Source organism: Stegostoma tigrinum, chromosome 26, assembly GCF_030684315.1.
Source record: "Stegostoma tigrinum isolate sSteTig4 chromosome 26, sSteTig4.hap1, whole genome shotgun sequence".
NCBI lineage: Eukaryota > Metazoa > Chordata > Chondrichthyes > Orectolobiformes > Stegostomatidae > Stegostoma > Stegostoma tigrinum.
The window spans coordinates 25,944,935-25,967,445 of NC_081379.1; the positions used below are offsets into that span (position 1 = coordinate 25,944,935).

Below are 22,511 nucleotides of genomic sequence, written 5' to 3' on the forward strand. Positions count from 1 at the left end.
TGACAAATGTGAAAATGTAGTTAAACTGACAAAAATCCCAGCTTGCATCTGACTGACTGCTACCCGGAATAAAAGCAAACCACACAAGGTTTCTTCAGTATATAACTAGTACATGACTGCATCATCTAAAAAGGAATTCGAGAATGAAAAAAAACTCCTAAAAACTATAAACAAAAAAAAGGTCCTAAGAAAATAGATTTTGAGCTCAAAAGCCACCAACCTGACGGCGGGTGGGGGGGTGGAAAACAGTATTCAGTGCATACTCTAGATTAGGAATTACTATTGAAATTAATATTAAGCAAGCAAGCATTTTAATTTGAAATATCACAACCAAACTCAATTTTCTAGTTCATTAAATTATAACTTCACAGGTCTTGAAAATAGTGAAGGTGTTCAAGGGTTTAAAGGAAGCGACAAGTGTTCAAAGGGCTTGACTGTAAACTATCATTCCAAACAAACCTGGTTCCAGCCACAGCTCCATCATTCTTTCCAAGAGGTTCATCTAGTTCCACCCCACACCACTCCCCTTTAGCAAAGTCAGTCTCTCCCAAGAAGCGCACCACTCCTGCTTTCGTACCTCCAACCTAGAGAAGGATAATATAAGGCTGCATTACAAGTTAGGAATTAACATTTTCGTACCTACTTCATTCAGATCAAAAATGAGCCTCAAAGTGGTCAGAGGATCAATACAAGGCTAAAAAAACACACCCACAATTTTTCTATTGCCGTTAACTACTAAAGTCAAGAATATATTGCACTTTTAGCTTCGCTCATGCATTTAAATCACTCTCAAAGCTACTACAGTGTAAAAATGAACCATTTTGAAGTATATTACTTATATGATTTACATGAAAATTCTTTTCCAACAAACCCACTCCAAAGCATCCCAATAGTCTACACTGCACATCAACACTGGAGAAGCTTAAAAAGTGTCCAATAAGTAATGTCCAGCAGTACAAAGAGATAGTCCAAAGCACAGTGAAGTATAATTTAAGTTGTACCAGTGTAATAGATCAGCAACATGAAAGCAATATCCCATATGACACTGTCAGTTGGACCATCCAATTTAGAATCTGGTGACGTTGGCATTGAATGACAGCTGCCACTTAGTGAATCCAGTCAAAAAATGAACTCACATCTGCTGTTAAAGATCAATAGAGTAAAAACTGTACAGAATGTGCACCATTCCAATCCACAATGCTTAAATGCCACCCAGCAAGTGCAGTTTAGACTCAACTTAAATTGTTGCTTTATTCACTCATGCGATGTGGGAGTCATTGACTGACCAGCACTTATCGCCAATTCCTAGTTGTCCTTGAGAAGATGGTGGTTAGCTGGCTTCTTAAACTGCTGCAAATCATACGCCGTAGGCTGACCCATAATGCTATTAGGGAGGCAATTCCAGGATTTTGTCCCTGCGTCACTGAAGGAATTGCGATACATTTCCAAGTCAAGGTCATCATTAGCTTGGAGGGGAGCTTGCAGGTTGTGCTGTTCCCATGTATTTGCTGCCATTGTACTTCTAGGTCTATGTGTTTGTGGGTTTGGAAGGTGTTGTCTAAGAATCTTTAATGAACTTCTGCTATGCATCTTGTAGATAGTTCACACTGCTGCTAATGAGTGTCGGTGGTGAAGGGAGTGTACGCTTGTGAATGTGGTGCTAATCCAGCAGGCTACTTTGCCCTGGAGGGCGTCAAGCTTCATTAGTGTTGTTGGAGTTTGATTCATCCAGGTAGTCAGTATTCCATCACTCTCCTGACTTGTGCCTTGTAGATGGTGGACAGGCTTTGGGAAGTCCATTGGAGGAAGCTACTTGCTCCAGTATTCCTAGCTTCTGACAGGATTTGTAGCTACTATATTTATATGGAGAGTTTAGCTGAGTTTCTGGTCAGTGGTAATCTCCAGGATATTGATAATGGAGGATTCAGTGACAGTAACACTATTGAGTATCAAGAAGCTATGGTTAAACCTTTTACTTGAGACGGTCAGTGATGGCCATTTACATGGCATAAATGTTACTTGCTACCTGTCAGCCCAAGTCTGGATTCTGTCCCGATCTTGCTGCATTTGAACATGGATTACTTCAGTATCTGAGGAGTCACAAACAGTGCTGAATATTGTGCAATTATCAGCAAACATCCACTTCTGACCTTAGGTTGTAGGCAAGGTCATTGATGAAACAACAAAGTGGTTGGGCTGTGGACACTAGCCTGAGGAACTCCTGCAGAGATGCTCTGGAACTGAGTTGATGGACCTCCAATCATAACCATCCCCACTGATTCCAGGTTTGCTCACATTCCTTGATGCTGCACTCTTAAAATGCAGCCTTAATGTCAAGGGCTGTCACTCACACCTCTTAAATTTAGAAACTACAGGTACTCTCAAATTAGATCAGTCATGTCGTACTTTGTCAATTACCACATTCCTAAAAGCTGAAGAAAACTTGCACTGCAGTTTTGAATGGGCCACGGTCTCATTCAATCATTGTACCTTGAACTGAGCGTGTCATTAGTTGGCCTGATATGTTTCCATGTTTTAGATTCTTTCAAATTGCCTTCACAAATCAAATCGCTCAAAGATTTTTTTTTCCCCCCAAAACAAACCAACTTAAAAAAAGGCACTAGGGAGCATGTAATACTTTGTCATTGAGCAGAATTATTTTAAAAACAAATAGTTCTTCCATATTCTCCTAAACATTACTTTAAAATATAAAAGTAAAGACCCACAGGCATCCTGTTTGTGTTCACGTCAACCCATGGATGTGGAACACAAAAAAATGGATGATACACAGTCTGAAACTTTTAAATTCAAAGTTTGCTCAGCTGGATGTTTAGGGCACAATCTCAAATTCCCCTTGCAGGAACTGAACAAATTTGAAGTGGCTTCCAAATGCAGTTTTGATAATTAGAGGTTGAATTGCTCACAAATTTCAACCTCCAGATAACCCAACTGGTTTTGTAATAAATAAACTTTATATACACAAGGCATATACAAATAGGGAAAAATCTTAGATCTGATTGATGGTCTGGGAGGAGTTCAGCAATCAGTATTTGAATCAAGCATTACAGGTTCCAGGAGCAAATTACTGCAGATGCTAGAATCTTTACTGAAAACAACAAATGCTGGAGATAACAGCAGGTTAGGCAGTATCCATGGACAGACAGCAAGCCAAAGTTGAGTCTGGATGACTCTTGAGTCATTGTAATCTCCAGCATTTGTTATTTTCAACAGATGTTCCAGGAACAGCCAATGACTTAGAAGACGGAAGGCCGAGTGAGAGGGGAGGGAAGTGAAAGCATTACTGTCCTCAATTACATATACCAGCTAATAACAGGCATTCCTGTGTGTCCACTGAGTGAGGACAGATTAGGATTTGGCAATGTTGAGTAGGTCACTAACTGCCAAGGCATGAACAAGAAGAACAGCCACTCAGAAAAGACATCAAGAGGAAACCATATCCCAGAATAGGACTGAAGAGGAGTCAAGTTTTTAATGAAATCTAACACATATATGAATCTAATCTTTAGACAAGTGAAGAACAACAGAATAATGTGCATTTTTGCCATTATTTAAAAGTTGTTTTCTATCAAAAGAAACATTAAACTCTTCAGAGCAAACACTTGACTGTATGGAAGAGTATAAAAGGAACAAGCCGAAGAACAAAAAAGGTAATGGGAAGAACAAAGTTTGGGTAAATGAAACAAAGTACAGGTCAATGAAATTTTTAAAACAGCTACAAGAGTATAACATCAAGACAAAAGTGTTGATCCTTTTAAAAAGAAAAAAGAAAATCAATGAAAGGATTTTAAAAAAGTGAATAGGATTGTAAGAGTCACATGCAAGCTCGGTGGCATGAACAGGATTTCAAACAGCAAAAATCAAGAAAAATCATCTCCTGTACATTAAAATAATGGCACTAAACACTAGCAGTTATTAACAATAATAACTAAAACAAAAGCCTATCGGTACATGTGCAAACCTTCCTGAGGAACAACATGCATTGAGAGATTTGGGAAATTAATCATGGCTCTGGCCTGAATTTCATCCAATGATCTGTGAAGGAAAGCATGCATAGCACACAGAAATAAAACAAAATGATTTCTGAAGTCTCCATTAACCCATCGACAGTCACGTCCCCTGAACAAATAAACATAAATGCACAAGTGAAACAGGAATCTTATTCCTACAGGCAGCAACTGATTCTTAGATCTTTTAAAAATAAGTTTCATGTTTTAATTATTAAAAAACTTTTCTGCCTTTTAGCTTTTTAATGCAGTATATTCTGAAATAATTGATTTTATTCTTCCTCTTTTCCTCTGTGATTACTCTTTTACCTCTATCCTTCAACCCCATTAATTAAGGATAGAGATTGTTGGTCCCAACATTCACCAAAGTTCCAGAGCTTTTTGTGCTCTTATCACATGTACTTCCAATAATTTGTGTTCAAATGATCTGATAGCTTCAAAGAATTGAGAGCTGGAAGGTGAAGAGAGAAATCTAACTAATACAAAGCATGCTCCAGCAAATTCTGGGCCATTAATACAACTTATTTGGCTTTTACTGGTGTATTAACTGTTCAAGGAATGATTATTCCACTTCACGTCCCCATATTATGATGCCTTAAATTACACCAATCATTTAACAAGTCAGGCTGTCAATACAGCAGATCCTGACTTAAGTCAGCTAAACACCAGAATATTCCTGGACATTCCTATTTTCCATAACTAGACTCTAAACGGTCTTTGGCATCCACTATTGTTATCTTCTCACCATCTGTTACCATGCCCAGATCATGCACAGAATCATTCAGCATGGGATCCTTAATCTTTGCTCATACATCTGGATGCCTAAACAAGCACATAATCAAATTAGAAGACTTTTTCAGATTAAAATGAAGTTGCAGTATAGGAATAGGAGTAGGTCACTCATCCAGAGACTGTTCCTGTCAGTCAGCACTATAATAGCTGATCTGTATCACAAATTCATCCACCTGTCTTGGGTCCAAATCTCTCAACAGCCATGTCAAGCAAATAGAATTATCAATCACAAATTCAAAAATTATTAATTGAGTTAGCATCCAATGCTTTTTGAGAGAAAGATTTCTACACTTCTAAGCCATTTTAATGAAACTGACTAACCTCTCTCCTGAATGATTTGACTTTGATTTTAGATTATATTTTATCCCTTGTCTTAAGATATTTCCCCACCAATAAAAACTCTTATCCAACTGATAATTCCTTTTAAAATCCTAAAAACTTTTAACATTCCTTAACCTTCTTTATTCTATGGAATGCAAGCCTGGTTTATGAAATCTCTTTTCACAATATACTGTCAATCCTACAGCCCTAGAAACATTCTGGTGAATCTGTGCTGCATTTCTTCCGAGGTGAATATAACACCAGGTAGCAGCATCCAAAAGCGTGTTTTTTAAGAAGGTCTACCTGTTTTCCATTACTAGACTCTAAATTTCATTAAAAACATAATTAACAGATACAATTCCAACAAAGCTCAAATTGGGGCAACTAATCATTACCTTCTAATTCAAATACAAACCCATTATTGCTATCTTCTGTCTCACTGTCTTCTTCAATTTAGCCAACTTGGCAAATAATTTTCCTTAACTGGTCATATTTCAGATGGCTACGGTCTTGTAAAATAATAAATGTTACCCTGCAACTAATTAGATTAAACTCCAGAATCCAATAAACCTAGACACACGACATAGCAATTCGAGATGAAAATTGTCATAATTGTAACGATACTGTTTCAGCACTAAAAGTAAATCACAATAAAAGGCAATGAAGTGTATATCAGGCAAAACGTGGAAGAGTTAACCCTTTGAAATATACTTTGTGCCTTCCAAAAATGGTTCATTACAGCCTGTTCTTTTAACTGTACAAATATTTCTATTGTAATATCACTAACGCTGTAAGTTGCATTGATTTTAAAAATATACGGCAAGTGATAAATCAACTTTAGGTGTATTTATTGACTCTGAAACAGTCAAAAAAATATATATATTAAAAAGGAGGCCATTTACCCCTTCATATGTGCTCTGCTGTTCCAAATGAGTATTATGAATTAGTGACATTCTTCTGCATTTTCCCCATAGCCTTTTACATTATTTCTATTTAAGAAAGACCATAAAACATGGGGGTGGAAGTAAGGCCATTTGGTCCATTGGAGTCTGCTCCGCCACTTAATCATGGCTGATGGGGATTTCAACTCCACTTACCCGCACTGTCCCCGTAGCCCATAATTCCTTGCGAGATCAAGAATTTACCAATCTCTGCCTTGAAGACATTTAACGTCCTGGCCTCCACTACACTCCGTGGCAATGAATTCCACAGGCCCACCACTCTGGCTGAAGAAATGTCTCCTCATTTCCGTTCTAAATTGACCCCCTCTAATTCTAAGGCTGTGCCCACGGGTCATAGTCTCCTCGCCTAACGGAAAAAACTTCCCAGTGTCCACCCTTTAAGCCATGCATTACCTTGTAAGCTTCTACTAGATCTCCCCTCAACCTTCTAAACTCCAATGAATACAATACCAGGATCTTCAGCCGTTCATCATATGTTAGGCCTACCATTCCAGGGATCATCTGTGTGAATCTCCGCTGGACACGCTCCAGCGCCAGAATGTCCTTCCTGAGGTGTGGGGCCCAAAACTGGACACCATATTCTAAATGGGGCCTAACTAGAGCTTTATAAAGTCTCAGAAGCACATCGCTGCTTTTACATTCCAACCCTCGAGACACATGACAACATTATACTCGCTTTCTTAATGAAGAACCTAATTCCCTCTTGAATTAGTCAATTGAATTGGTCTCCATCACACTTGCAGACAGTGAATTTCAGGCACAAATCACTCATTGAGTGAAAAAATACTGCAGAGTTGAAATACCTTACATAATCTATCAAAGTACTTTCCAGAAATAGGAACAGGAGTAGCGCATTCTATCCATCAGGCCAAGCCTACCATTCAACATGATCATGATTAAATGAACACACAAATGACCCATTACTCTCCCCATCTCCATAACCCTGTAAACCACCAATAATCGGAAATCTATTAATCTCAGCCCTAAACTTCAAGGACTGAGACTCCACAGCCCTGAGCAAAATAATTTCTCAGCCCTGAACTATGTATCATTACCCTTTTCTTAAACAAGGAAAATATCTGCATTTATCCTGTCCAGTCCTTCAAGTATTTCATAAGTTTCAATGAGATCACTTCTTAGTCTTTGAAACTTCAGAGAATCTGGACCCAGTTTGGGCAGTCCCTCTTCATCATGGGACCAAGCCTGATGGAGCTTCGAATCCTTCCCTCTATGGAGATAATATCTTTCCTGAGATGAGGAAACCAAAACTGCACATAGTTCTTCAGGTGCAGTCTAACCAAGCTCTTACATAACTAAGGAAACCTTCACCACTCCTGCACTCTCATCCTCTTGCAATAAAGGTTAACATTCCAGGAGCCTTCCTAATAGTTTGCTGCACCTGCATGTTAGCCTTCAGTGACTTACTGAGAAAGATACCTAGAACCCTTTGTACACCTAAACCTTTCACCATTGAAGAAATACTCTCCATCTCTGGTTTCTCCTATCAAAGTGGATATCTTCACATTTTTCCACTTTATATTCATTTACTGTGTTCATACCTAGTCACAATGCCTGTCAAAATCCTCTTGAAACTCACATTCCTACCTAGCTTCATGTTACCACATGCTTGGAAATACTACATTTGGGTCCCATTTAAATCATTGATATAATATTGCAAACAGCTGGGACCCAAGTGTTGATTTTGTCAGTACCCCATTAGTCACATACTGCCAACATAAGGCCCATTTTATTCCTACTTTGTTAGCCATCAATCTATGCCAGCACATTACCTATCTTATGTGTTTTAACCTTTCTAATGATCCTCCTGTGGGGTACGTTATCAAATATTTTCTGAAAAATCCAAGAATACTAGCTCCAACAAGTCTCTCCATCATTTTTGTTACTAAACATCTTCAAAAAGAAAACAACTCCAACAAGTTTGTCAAACACAATTTCTCCTTTACAAATTCATGATAGTCAAACCAGATCTTTACCCCATCTTTTACAACAGATTTCAGCATTTTCTCCAATACTGACATAAGGCTTACAAGTCCTGTAGTTCCTGGTTTTCTCACTCGCTCCCTCATTGAGAAGTGGGGTGATACTGGCAATCTTCCAATCCGCAGGAATTGTTCCATAATCCACAAAATTTTGGGAGACAATCACAAATAATTCCAACTGTGTCTACAGCCACATCCTTCAACATCCTGGGATGGAGGCTAGCAGGTCTTGAGGTTTGTCAGCTTTCAGCCCATCTTACTGATGCTAATTTCCTTCAGCTTGTCATTCTCCCAGCCGCACTGTTCTATACTTTTGGGGGATTGCATGCATCTTCCAAAAAGACTTAAATGTAAATAGCATTAAATGCTACTTACAAGGTTCTTTACAATCTATTGCTGCATAATTCAAAATTCCTCTGGTTTGGCAAATTAACATTCCTTACCATAATACAGCTTTATCAAGTGCTGATAACGTACTAATATCGTAAGACCACAAGACATAGGAACAGAAATAAGGCCATTCAGCCCATCGAGTCTGCTCCGCTATTCAATCGTGGCTGGTAAGTTTCTCAACCCTATTCTCCCACTCTCTCCCTGTAACCCTTGATAATCAAGAATCTATGCATCTCAGTCTTAAATGTACTTAATGAGCTGGCCTCCACAGCGTTCTGTGGCAGTGAATTCCACAGAAGCACCAAGCTCTGGCTGAAGAAACTCCTTACCTCCATTCTAAAAAGGTCTTTCCTTTACTCTAAGGCTGTGCCCTCAGGTCCTAGACTCTCCTACCAATGGCAGCATCTTCCCAACATTCACTCTTTCAAGGCCATTCGTATTCTGAAAGTTTCAATTAGTTCATCCCTAATCCTTCTAAACTCCAATGTGTATAGTCCCAGAGTCCTCAAACATTCCTCATATGTTAGGCTTTCCATTCCTGGGACCATTTTCATGAACCTCCTCTGAACCCGCTCCAGGGCCAGTACATCCTTCCTGATATATGGGACCCAAATCATTATAAATCGTCAAAAGGAAGTAGGTGGAATATCAGGATGGCAATATCTATTTTGATATACATTCAATTGGTAGCAGTCAGCGCTCTCAATGGCTTGATGGGAAAACATGTTGCATTTTGCAAATACTAAATCACACACAGAAGAGATGTCGTATGTTCAGTTTCTGGTCTTTACTAAACATAGTCGTAAACATATGCTCTCAGTGTTTCCAAACAAATAAGAGAAAACAAAATCAGCCAACATCACCACTACTGTTGCTATCCAGCAATCTTAGACAATGGATGCTAACAGCTAATACAAGATCAGATAGAAATTAAACATAATGTTACACTTGTATGCAATACACATCGTTCTTGATTTTGATTACTCTCAACTTCAAGCTTGGATTAAACCAAGTCTTCTACAGCTTGCAAAACCTACAAATTATAGTTTCATGTTCTATTGCCACATTAGCTATTAGGAAACTGACTACTTCTCACTTCTATGTAGCAGTTTGAGATATTACGACAACTTTTGTCAAAAAATTAAAATATTCAGTATTAAAATGCCAGGAGACTTGAGATGGAGGAAGGATTGGGGTTGGGGGGGGGTAGCGGATGGGGGTAGAAGGGAGTACAATATTAATGAATTTCCTTGATGTCAAATAAAATAGCAACATCAGACAAACTTTACCTTGTTCAGTGTTTGAGTAAAGCCTTGTAGCTCGAGAGTTGGCCGAGCTGGGGAGATTTAATAGCAGACATTTTGTCCCCTCACTAGGTGATATCATCAGTGCTGTGGCACCTCCTGTGAAGTGCTGTTGTCTTCTGCCAGTTCGAATTTATGCGGTCTGGTTTTCTACTGCTTCCAGTACGTGCAGGTTTCAGTTGTGCGTTGTAATGGTCGGTGTTATCAGGTTTAATCCAATGTGTTCGTCGATGGAGTCCATGGATGAATGCCAAGCTTCCAAGAATTCCCTGGCTGTCCTCTGATAGTAGTGTTGAGTTGTCCCAGTTGCAAGTTTGGTTTTTCTCATCTGTGTGTATTGAAACCAAGGACATCTGGTCGTGTTGTTTAGTTGCTAGCTGGTGCTCATGAATGCGTGTTGCCAGTTGTCTGCCTGTTTGTTCCACAATGTTTTGTGCCACGCAGAGACCGCTAGCAACCAAACAACACAACCAGATGTCCTTGGTTTCAATACGCAGACGAGAAAAACCACACTTTCAACTAGGACAACACCGATATCATAGGACATGCTAGACCGAGGACAGCCAGGGAATTCTTGGAAGCTTGGCGTTCATCTGTGGACTCCATCGACAAACACAATGAATTAAACCTGACAACACCGACCATTACAACGGCCAACTGAAACCAGCACTTACTGGAAGCAGCAAAAAAAAAACCAGACCATATAAATTCAAACTGGCACAAGACAACAGCACTTCACAGGAGGTGCCACAGCATTGAGGGTGTCACCCAGTGACGGGATGATATGTCTGCTATCAAACCTCCCCAGCTCAGCAAACACACACACCAACATCTCCAGCCTTTTCCACGGATTGTGAAATATCCATAATTATCAATTACGGTTTCAATGTTTGTTTGAAAGAAAAGTCTCTTCACAACCCCTTTAGGAGAGCTAGAGGCAATCTTAGATTACAAACAGAACTACAGCAAAACAAACTGCTCCACGTAAGTGACCTACAGTAGTAACTAGTTCATCAGGGCTGACTCATCGAGATACTGTTGGCATTTAGCAGACATTTCCAAAGCAGTTGCCAAAATACCCAAACTGGATTATTGTACATGATTAAATTTCATCCAAGAACATTCTATCAGTAACTTATGCCCGATTGCTATAATGTGAACCTAAAAGTTGTTTGATCAATACAAAGTTATCATATTTTTAGGCGTGGAAAAGATAGCTTCCATTTTTAAATTGTTAGGTCACTTATTATAGATACACTACAATAAAGCAATATTTAATACACTACTGCATAGTTTGTTGAAACTGAACATAGTGTTACAGCTCTAATCAAGAAACAAGACAATTGAAAGTGCCAGGAATAACCATGAGCTAATAACATACTGGAACAATGCCATTAAATTTTAACATGTTGAGTAAGTTAAACATTGCATCGCCTTTCTGCCTGCTTGGTTATACTACTGGCATTAAAGTGAAACAAGCAATTAGAAATTACAGAAAATGAGTACTTGAAAGAACGGGCAGACATGTGACAGATGAAATTTAACAGGTGTGGTTTAATACATCTAAATCACATTTTGAAGGATTACAATCCAAGAGACTATTCAATTTATTGCACCTGGGATGATTCAACATTAAAAATAATTTAGCTAGCCTTATTACCATGCTTGTCCTAGTAGCACTAGGAATTATAAGCTGTGTTCAACTTTCCTTGCTCAATATTCACTTGGACTGTCCACATTGCAAACACATTTTGTATGTAGTCTTAAAGAACTCGGAAAATGAAAAAATTGTTATTATATGGCTGTATTTCTAAAATGACAAATAGAAAGGTCTTGTACAAAGAATCAAAGTGAACACTGGGGCTAGTTCTAGGCTCATTGGTAGTGCTCTCAACAGTATGACAAAAGCAAGATAGGGCCTGAGGGTGCCTGGTATGTTGAGGTTCAAGAGCACTGAGATGAGGCTTCCATAAATACTAGGACAATCACAAGATCTAGATTATGACGAGTGTTCTGATACCTGGGAGAAAATGGAAGACTGTATTAAAGGAAATGGGACCATTGAGGTTAGTCCTAAGATCAAGGAGCATTGGGATTACAGTTGGAAGTTTCTGAACACCAACAGAATTCCATAGTTTGGGCCACGGGCTTAGGATCCAGAAGACCAGGGTTAGCTTTCAAAGTATTGAAGGGCGAGGCAGAGTTTACCAACAATTTAATTACTCATTCTGTTTCATCTCTTTATCTTTAATGTGTGAAAACATCTATATCTAACCACTGCACCTCAACATGAAGTTTAAAAAAAAGTTAACAAACCTACCAGGACCCGGTCTCCAATCTTCAATTCACGTTCTCCCTTCTTGACTGAGCCAGCTTCTGAGAGGTTTGATACAGATTCACTTGCTGTTTTTAAGAGATTGGTCATGGTTGAAGGGGTTGCTGGTTCCTGAGTTGCACCTGATGCGTCTAATGCCACTTTTTGTGCAGTTGGTGTCGATGAAGCAGTCGCAACACTGGCTGAAGTAGAGGTTGGTGAAGTGGCTCTGGAAACAGATGCTGCACGTGTCTGTGAACCATTAGCTTCACCAGTCAGTGGGCTTCGAGACAGTTTTGACGGTCTTGTAAATATTCCACGCAATGGCTCACATTGGAAATATCTAACCCCAGCAACTGAACCATCATTTTTACCAATTGGTTCATCCAAAACAATTCCAGCCCACTGGCCTGGAGCAAATTGACTCTCACCGAGAAACTGGATGAATCCAGGTTTGCTACCATTTACCCAGATGCGCTCCCCAATTCTAAAGTCATCCACAAATTCTTCCTGTGCCTCTGCATTGGATGTACTTGATGACTTCTCACCTGGTGAAGTTTTTGCTGTAGCAGTAACAAATATTAATAGAAAAAAAATTAAATATTTGAAAAGATAACTTCAATGTATTACATTGTGTTTATCTCATGAACTTTCTCCATTCTCCTCTCAATCATTTGTTGGGGGTCAGATCTAGGCATGAATCACCTATTCATGTAACTATTTAGTTGTGGTTGCTGACTAATACTATGTGGCAGGCAACACAGTTAACTCCAATCATACCCTCATATGCATTACCCAGCAAGGTTTGTTATATGGTGATGGGGATCAGAAATTCTGGAAACTCTTCCATTCATAACTCCGAGCTGGTGAGTCAAATTGAATTCACCTAACTACCATCTTGATTGAGAGCAATAGACCGTGAATAAAACAAAAAATTTTGCTTTTCAAGATAACACTATCTGTAATGAAACCTAATTCATTATTCTATACTCAAGAATGTTCAATAAAGTTCAACAGACCTTCTATGTTAGATAGATAGTGGAATATGGTTACAATGACGCTGGAGAGGTCTTCTCAAAAAGAAAAACAATTGGAAACATCAAAACACAAGTCTGCAAAGTCAAAACTGTTTTCAGATTACAGAATTCAAAAAGCCAAATATTAGTTTTCAAATTAATTACTGTATAGAGTGATCTAATCAGCTGATTAGAAGCACCCCTTGCAGTCAGAAAGTTGTGAATTCAACACATCGAGAAGCATACCAAAAACAGATATAGACCTAAAATCATGTTGTAAGTAATTCAGTCAACAAAATGGTTCTTAAGGATGGTCTCAGACGATGTTAGATTTGCAGAAGGGAATTCCACTATGCGGACTTTTGATAACTGCATTACTTAAGTGGCCTTTCTGACATTAACTGAAGTTTCACCTGCCTATCAAGATACAACTGATCCCATGAAAATACCAGTACGAATCCCTGCACCAAAATCATTAAAACAACTGACCATACATTCAACTCTTGTACTATTTCTGCAATCTTGCTATGCAGAGATTAGCCACCACATTTGCTTACAACTGGATGATACTTCAACTGCAATTCATTGGCTCTAAAGTTCGTTGGGACTTGTTACAAACATTGGACTTGATAAGACGTTAATGTTTTAAACTGTTTTATTTAAGGTTTAATGAATAGTTGTTGGACGGGGCATAATGACCTCTGACAGAATATGCCTGGATTGAAATCTTTGTGTCCTGCTTACTACAGAGGTTCAAACTCAAATTTATTAAAAGTCAGAGGCAAGATTTAACACCTAAACACAAGGAACAGACAACCATACTGGTCAGATTCTCAAAACCTTGGAATCAGTCACACAGATTTAGGGGAAGACAACCCACACAGAAGGTGCTGCTACACCAAGCAAAAGTAGTGAGGACAAATTCCTCGTTTGAAGAAACAAGGCTTGTGAAGAGCTAAAGATCACAAAATCAGTGAAGGTACATTATTACTGGAAATCCATTCTAAAAGCCTGACTAAAAGACAATTTGTTAAAAAACACTTTGGAAGAATCACATAGGTGGTGCAGGAAGAGGAGATTCTGTTAAAGATGGGAGGTGCTTGGGACTTTAACCAGAAAACTACATTTCTGCCGATAGCATAGCGTAAACTTGATGTTGTCTTTTCCATTGACTTGTTAATAGTAAAGACCTTTTCTGTAGTTTAGTCTATTAGTTGCCTACTAAGTAATGCTTAGTCAGTATTGATTTGAGTTGTTTGAAACAGCCAGTCTTAAAACTTGAAATCTTGTCATGAAATCATGTGAGTCAAACACAAGAACTCACCTCTTAAAAAAATTATTGGGTCTACTGGATTATAACAATGGATTTGAGACGTGAAATGAAATGCAGGTATTGAAAAATATTTATCAAAATTGTCAGACACATTACCAAATTCAAGCAGTGATAAGTGTGCGTAGTAATGCTAATTTCTATTGTAACACTGATGATGCAAAGAAATATTCTATACCAAAACCCACAAAACAAGTTTGAGCGAATGTCAGGATTAATCTGTCTTTTTATCAGTGTCCCTGTTACTGACTGAAAATAATTCTTAAATGTAAGATTTTCAGCTATAGATGCAACTAGTATTTAATATCAAGTTTGGTAAAATTGATGACAATCTCAGTATAACTTGGAAGCCCATTTTTATACTATCGTTCCAAATCAAGATAGTGTGGGACTTAATCTTACAGATGTACAGCATGAAACAGACTCTTCAGTCAAATTTATCCACGCCAACTAGATATCCTAAGTGAATTTGTCCAGAGTATCTCCAATTTTTGGTGTTAATTGCAAACTTATCAAGATCCGGAACCGAGAGGTTATGCTACTGCCGTACAAAACTCTGGTGCGGCCGCACTTGGAGTATTGTGTACAGTTCTGGTCACTGCATTATAAGAAGGATGTGGAAGCTTTGGAAAGGGTGCAGAGGAGATTCACTAGGATGTTGCCTGGTATGGAGGGAAGGTCTTATGAGGAAAGGCTGAGGGACTTGAGGCTGTTTTCATTGGAGAGAAGGTGGTTGAGAGGTGACTTAATTGAAACATATAAAATAATCAGAGGGTTAGATAGGGTGAATAGGGAGAGCCTTTTTCCTAGGATAGTGACGGCGAGCACGAGGGGGCATAGCTTTAAATTGAGGGGTGAAAGATATAGGACAGATGTCAGAGGTAGTTTCTTTGCTCAGAGTAGTAAGGGAATGGAATGCTTTGCCTGCAACGGTAGTAGATTCGCCAACTTTAGGTACATTTACGTCGTCATTGGACAAGCATATGGACGTACATGGAATAGTGTAGGTTAGATGGGCTTCAGATCGGTATGACCGGTCGACACAACATTGAGGGCCGAAGGCCTGTACTGTGCTGTAATGTTCTATGTTACTAACCAGACCTCCTATATTCGCATCCAAATCTTTTTATATAAATTATGAAAAGCAGTGGTCCCACTACTGATTCTGTGGCACATTGCTGGTTATAGGCCTCCAGTCTGAAAAGCCACCCTCCACTACCACCCTGTCTTCTATATTTGAGCCAGTTCTGTAACCAAATAGCTATTCAAAGCGATCCTATCTTACTAACTAGTCTGCCATGCAGAACCTTAAGCAAATATTTACATTGCAACTTTTCATATTCAGATATTTCAAAATGTTTGACATATTACTTTGAGTGTGCGATGCTTGTTATGCAAAGAAATATTCAATACCAACACCCACAAACAGATCTGAGCTAAATATTAGGATTAATCTGCCTTTTTAATCAGTGCCCCTGGTTTAGGCAATAATATTGGCTCTAACACTTATGATATTCCCTATTCTTTGAATAGATTTGTGGGTCTGTAATATCAACTTGAACCAGCAGGTAAATCTCCAGTTTAAATCTCAGCCAAAAGAAGTACAATATACTCTCAGGCATCTAAAAAGCATCAAATTATGTTACAAGCTGGTGTTATAGTATGGATTGAGATGTCTCTGAGGGAGCAAACTGGTTCACGGGTGAGGGGAGCCTTTGGTGAGGTTGAAACTCCTGTACTGAAGGAGGGAGCAAAATATCTCAGACAGTAAACAATTGAAGTGACAGTAAACAATTGGAGTAAACATTTGATATCGCTGACCTTGATTCACTCTCTTATTCACCTTTCACCAGCTGGAAAGGATTAATTATTGCATCCCAATATCATTACAATTGAGATCTGCTAACTCAAGTCAAACCAAAGACTGAATCTGGTATCCTCCTAATCTCCATGAGCCAGTTATACATTTGACAGCTCTGCATCATTATTTGGTGATGGCTTGGAAGCTCTGGATTTATACACATGCAAGGTTATCTTTTTAGTGCAATCACTAGATCTTTATTGTTTTCCTTTCTTCATTACCAACTTTTGTTCAACAAATATTCCCAGCTCCAAACTCAAAAATCAACACATAATAGGCATGGAAAACAACATAGGAAACAGTGAAGGCGAACGGGGAAGTGATGGTGCTGCCAGAACCCAAATTGTATAGTTTGTCCTTTCTCATAACAATTTTTTGAAAAATGTTATCTTCTTCCTGCCTTTGCGTCAAGTTTTCTAGCTTATTTTTTAAAAAACATTTTTGATAAAGCATGCAGCTTTCAGGAAAAGGTAAGTTGAAGAATAGGACAAAAGGAAAAGCTGGTTATAAAAACCAAAAGCACTGGGGATGCTATACATTAGAAAAAAATAGAAATTGCTGGAAAAGTTCAGCAAATCTGGCAGCATCTGTGGAGAGAAATCAGTTTTAACAATTCAGGTCAAGTGACCCTTTCTCAGAACTGACAGCAGCTAGAAAAATGTCAGTTTATATGTGGAAGATAGAGTGGGGGTAGGGGGTAAGGAGTGAATGATAAGTGGGGAGAAGGCCCAAAAAGAGAAAAGAACAGTTGGACAAAGGAGCAGATAATGATCTGGTTAGGAGGGTGAATAGCTATTAACGGAGACTGTTTGTAACCTTACACCCAACCCCACACAATAGCCCACCTCATCTCCGCCTCCCTAACCTGTTCTTCCTCTCACCTATCCCCTCCTCCCACCTCAAGCCCTACCCTATTTCCTTCCTACTAACCTCATCCCACCCCCTTGACCTATCCATCCTCCCTAGACTGACATATCCCCTCCCCACCTACACCCACCTTTACTGGCTCCATCCCCACCTCCTCTCCTCTATCTATCTTTGATCCACCTCCCCCTCTCTCCCTATTCATTTCAAAACCCTCTCCCCCTCCCCCTTTTCTGATGAAGGGTTGAGGCCCGAAATGTCAGCTTTTGTGCTCCTAAGATGCTGCTCGGCCTGTGTTCATCCAGCTCCACACTTTGTTATCTCGGATTCTCCAACATCTGCAAAGTACAGCACAGCAGGCCACGCAGGATCTTGGGAGCACAAAAGCTGACGTTTCGGGCCTCGACCCTTCATCAGAAAAGCGGAAGGGGGAGAGAGTTCTGAAATCAATAGGGAGAGGGGGGAGGTGGATCGAAGATGGATAGAGGAGAAGATAGGTGGAAAGGAGAGTATGGGGGGTGGTGGGGAGGACAGACAGGTCAAGGGGGCGGGATGAAGTTAGTAGGTAGGAAATGGAGGTGCGGCTTGAGGTGGGAGGAGGGGATAGGTGAGAGGAAGAACAGGTTAGTGGGGGGGGGGGGGCGGTGTGCGCGAGCTGGCTGGCTTTGGGATGCAGTGGAGGGAGGGGAGATTTTGAAGCTGGTGAAATCCACATTGACACCACTGGGCTGCAGGGTTCCCAAGCAGAATATGAGCTGCTGTTCCTGCAGCCTACGGTGGCATCATTATGGCACTGCAGAAGGCCCAGGACGGACATGTCATCTAAGGAATGGGAGGGAGAGTTGAAATGGTTCGTGACTGGGAGGTGCAATTGTTTATTGCGAACTGAGCGTAGGTGATGTGCTCACCCAGCTCCACACTTCGTTATCTCAGATTCTCCAGCATCTGCAGTTCCCATTATCTCTGATACAATTTTAACTTCACTGCGAGGCCTTGTATTCACATTAGTCTACTATTGAACACACCCATTGTTAGCTAATAACCATCTCCATTAATAGATATTCACCGTCCTAGCCAGATCATTATCCACTCCTTTGTCTATCCAACTGTTCTTGTTTCTCTTTGGGCCCTAGCCCCGCCCATCGTTCACTCCTTATCCCCTCTCCCTCCCCTGTATTCTGCATAAATACCAACATTTTCCTAGCTACCATTCTGAGGCAGTTCTGAGGAAGGCTCTCTCAACCTGAAACTTTAACGGACTTCTGATCACAGATGCTGCCGGATCTGATGAGCTTTGCCAGTATTTCTATTTTTGTTTCAAACTTGTTACAAAGGAGAAGAGCACAAAGGCAGAAGGCAGAAAACATCTACACGGAAACTTTTTTAAAAAGATTTAATGAACAGCTAACAGCACAAAGCAGCAAAGCAGCATTTGAAGATAATGATGCTTTATGCAAACATCTTGAAACAGCTTATAATGCATGATCAGAAGTTGATTGGAATTATTGAAATTTTAAATTGAAAACATGGAAAGTTTTTAAAAGTAGTCCACCATACAAAAATCTCTAAAATAAAAACTATGACTCTTCAGTTATTCCTAAGTAATCTAGTGTCCATTCCTTCCCATCTCCAATCAGTTTTTTTTAATTAGTTCATGTGTCACTGGCTAGGCATCCATCCCAGAGGGCAGTTAAAGAGTCAACCACATTGCCACGGATCTGCAGTCAGATACAGGCCAGACCAGATATGGGGAACAAAAACAAAGTTGCTGGAAAAGCTCAGCAGGTCTGGCAGCATCTGTAAAGGAGAAAACAGAGTTAACATTTCGGGTCTCATGACCCTTCCTCAGAACTATGGACATGGGTAAGGCGGTTTCCTTCCCGAAAGTACATTAGTGAACCAGATGGGTTTTTTGTAACAATCACTGATTTCATGGTCATCATTAGATTCTTAATTTCACATTTTTATTGAATTCAAATTCCACAATCTGCCACGGTGGGATTTGAACACAGGTTCCCAGAATTAACAGTCCAGCAATAATACCGAAAGGTCATTGCCTCTCCCTCAGGTTCTCCCTCACCAAATCTGGTTACATCCAGGGTTTAATCACTGCAGGTCCAACTTATTCATCTTCCACTATATTCTGAAAATTGTATGTTGTCTTTTTCTTTCAACAGAAGTACTCCTTGTCTTTCCTAGTCACTCTCAAAAAGTCTGCATTTGAAATTAATTGTACAAATTCAAAAATGTTATTTGTGACAGCATAATATCAACCTACAGGAGAGTGAGAGCGACATTAAGTATTGTTCTTAACTAGAATACTGCCATTGTTAAAAGAACAAAAGCACTCTTAAAACATGTGAACATAATTTATAAATACACTACACAGAAAATATTAAATTTGTTCCACTACAATTTTAGAAAAAATAACTTCATAACTAATTTTATGGTAACTCACCGAATAAATTGGATCTGTTCTTCATTGTGTACAATAAGCCCATAAACAAAGCAAAGCATTGTAATCGTGACAAAAGGACAGAAAAATCTTTGAAATTTTGACTCACCAAGCTATGGAAGTGTTAATATCAATATTGTATCATACTGTAAATTTTTATTATAGAACACAATGTAATCACAAAGCTTAAAATCAAACAGACCTTCTAAAGATGGTAGTAAGGACTGTGCAATGAATTTCATTACCTGCTTCTGCCCTATAAATTTATTGAGGCACTGCTCCAAGATTTAAGTTGAAGCATAATGGTGTACAAAGAAATTTAAAATGGTAATCTTGCTTGCATTTACAACATACATAAAGTCTAGACAGGAGATTCCAATGACTTACTCGATGGTTGTGAAGAAGCAGCTTGCTTCACTGCAGTACTCCCTGGTTTGGCAATCTTGCTAGGAGCCTTCAGCCCACTAGGTTTTAGCAGACTCATCCTTCCTCTTCGCTTCTTTCAGCCTTTGTCTCAAACAGTTTTTGCCAAACATCAAATCATCTGCACTGCTTTTAAATCCTGTGTATCACTTGAAATCTGAAAAATAATATTGTGGATTGAAAAAAACTATTTTACCTCTCATGAAATACACATTTGAATGAATTGTTGCAGGAAGCAGTACATAAAACAGCTTCCTCCTGACAAATCACAATGTTCTTTTACACATGCCTGAGCTCCTGTGAATGACTCTTCAATGAGGTCCTCCCCTATTATACCGAGCTTGCATCCTGTCTTTTTTCACCCCAAAGAGACTGAAACACTTGAAAGATGACCATTTTTCCCCCCAACCCGAGCTGATTTTATTATTAACAACTTCCAATCTCAGAATTTTTAATTGCTATTTCTCACTAATTCAGAAAAGCAGCCTGAAATACTATAATTTCTATCAGTACCCAATTTATGAATGGGTTATTTTAAAAATCTGTTGAACCATTCTGCGCGTGCAGTCTTTGTCTGCAAATGAGCACATGACCCATCTTATATTCCCGTTTTATACATGTCATTGCCATAACCAGACTAACATTTTATCCTAAAACACAGAAGGCAGTTACTAGCAATTACACATTTTTAAAACAAAGACTGTAACATATGATTAAACCTCAGAGCTCATGTATTATTAATGACCACACTCCACAGCAACCAGTGATTAATACCGTCTGAAAGAGAAAATACTATTGGTGCGACTTGCTCAAAGAATCAACATATCTTTTGTTCAAGGTTCCTTGCAACACAGCATTCATATGAAATACAGTATCACTTTCAAAATGAGATTAAAATATTCACAAAACATTAATTATCTGAAAGCATGAGGGAGCTAATAATGTTCAGATAGATACAAGTTCAGCACACCCCTGCAGTGCTTTCAAAATTACTGCATCCAACAATCAGAAATGAAATGCTTAGATTTCAGTTACGAGACATTCACATTCCAACACAAGACAGGCAACCTAAATTGTCAACTTTGTCATCAAGCCTCCATCCAAGAAAATCACCTGAATAACAGAAACTCATGTTATGTGGGTATTAACTTTTGCTCTTATTCTTCATCCAACTATCCTACTTAATCTGGAACTTTTGACTCAAATATAAACCTTGAGAGTGTTCCAATAAGTAGGATATTTAGAGGAGAGAAGATCAGCCTCACAAAAAATTAATCTTCTGTTTCCCTCCAGACTCCCAATTCTCCTGTAAAGAACCTCTGCTCCTCCTTTCATAACTACTTTAGCATCCTGTAACCTCTACTATTTATACAAATTTATATCTCTAAAGTCTGAAGAGTGAAAACTAAAGACTTTGAAATAAAATCTTCAGAATTACATTTCTCGGTTTAAAAGAAACAAATACTTTGTATGGTTAAACAATAAACTCCAAAATGCAGACTGTACATTTAATTCCCAACACAAACTTCCACCAACCATACTGGAGCAAAAACAAAGTTGCTGGAAAAGCTCAGTAGGTCTGGCAGCATCTTTGAAGGAAAAAAAAATTAACGTTTTGGGTCTGGTGACCCTTCCTCAGAACAGAGGGTAACCAGGCCCTAAAAGTTAACTGTTTTATCCTTCAAAGACACTGCCAGACCTGCTGGAGCTTTTCCAGCAACTTTGTTTTTGTTCTTGATTTACAGCATCTGTAGTTCTTTCAGTTTTTGCCGGCCAAATTGGATTGGTTTAATTGCCATAATTTTATTAAGAGTTTTGGAAATCACAGTTAAGATTGGGTTAGCAATCCAAAGCAAAACTAGTAAATTATGCTGATGCTTATGCCACCAAAGAGAATTGCAATTTGCAAAATTAACTCCATTGTCTTCCAAGAACCATACAGAGCCGGAGCAGACCTATTGGTGTAAATTCACCATTGGTTGACTTATTCGCCGAGCTGGCTTGTTTTTGTTCGGACGTTTCATCATCATGCAAGGTGACATGCTCAATGGAGCCTCCAACGAAGTGATGTTATTCTACTCCAGTTGGAATTTATACTGTCCAGTCTGTAACGGTGAGTTACTGTCATTTCCGGTTTTGTTCTGTACGGGTTTGTACTTGGGGTCCAATTCTATATGTTTGCTGATTGAAGTATGAGTGGAGAATGATGCCTCTAGGAATTTCCATGAGAGTCTATATTTAGCTTGGACTACAATGGTCACCTTGTCCCAGTTAAATTGATGGCCTTCATTGTCTGAATATAGCGATATTAAGGAGAGTTCGTCGTGTCATTTGGCTGCTAGCCGATGTTCGTGTATTTTGATAGCTAGTTTTCTTCTTGTATATCCGATGTAATGTTTGTGTAAGTCATTACGTGGCATTTTGCAAAACCACGTTTGTTCTGCATGTTGT

At 39.1% G+C, this 22,511-nt stretch overlaps 1 protein-coding gene across 4 annotated transcripts in view; it reads right to left on the reverse strand.

Moving 5' to 3' along the window:
• Window positions 1-22,511, reverse strand: part of LOC125464015 (CAP-Gly domain-containing linker protein 1-like) — a 146,652-nt gene that overhangs the window by 98,110 nt on the left and 26,031 nt on the right. For all 4 annotated transcript variants that reach the window (XM_059655062.1, XM_059655060.1, XM_059655059.1 and 1 more), the window contains exons 2-4: window positions 20,025-20,217; window positions 12,118-12,674; window positions 460-584 (exon numbers count right to left, since the gene is read on the reverse strand). In XM_059655062.1, coding sequence (XP_059511045.1) covers window positions 460-584; window positions 12,118-12,674; window positions 20,025-20,121 — 779 coding nt within the window. In that variant the 5' untranslated portion in view covers window positions 20,122-20,217. The remainder of the gene's footprint in view (window positions 1-459; window positions 585-12,117; window positions 12,675-20,024; window positions 20,218-22,511) is intronic.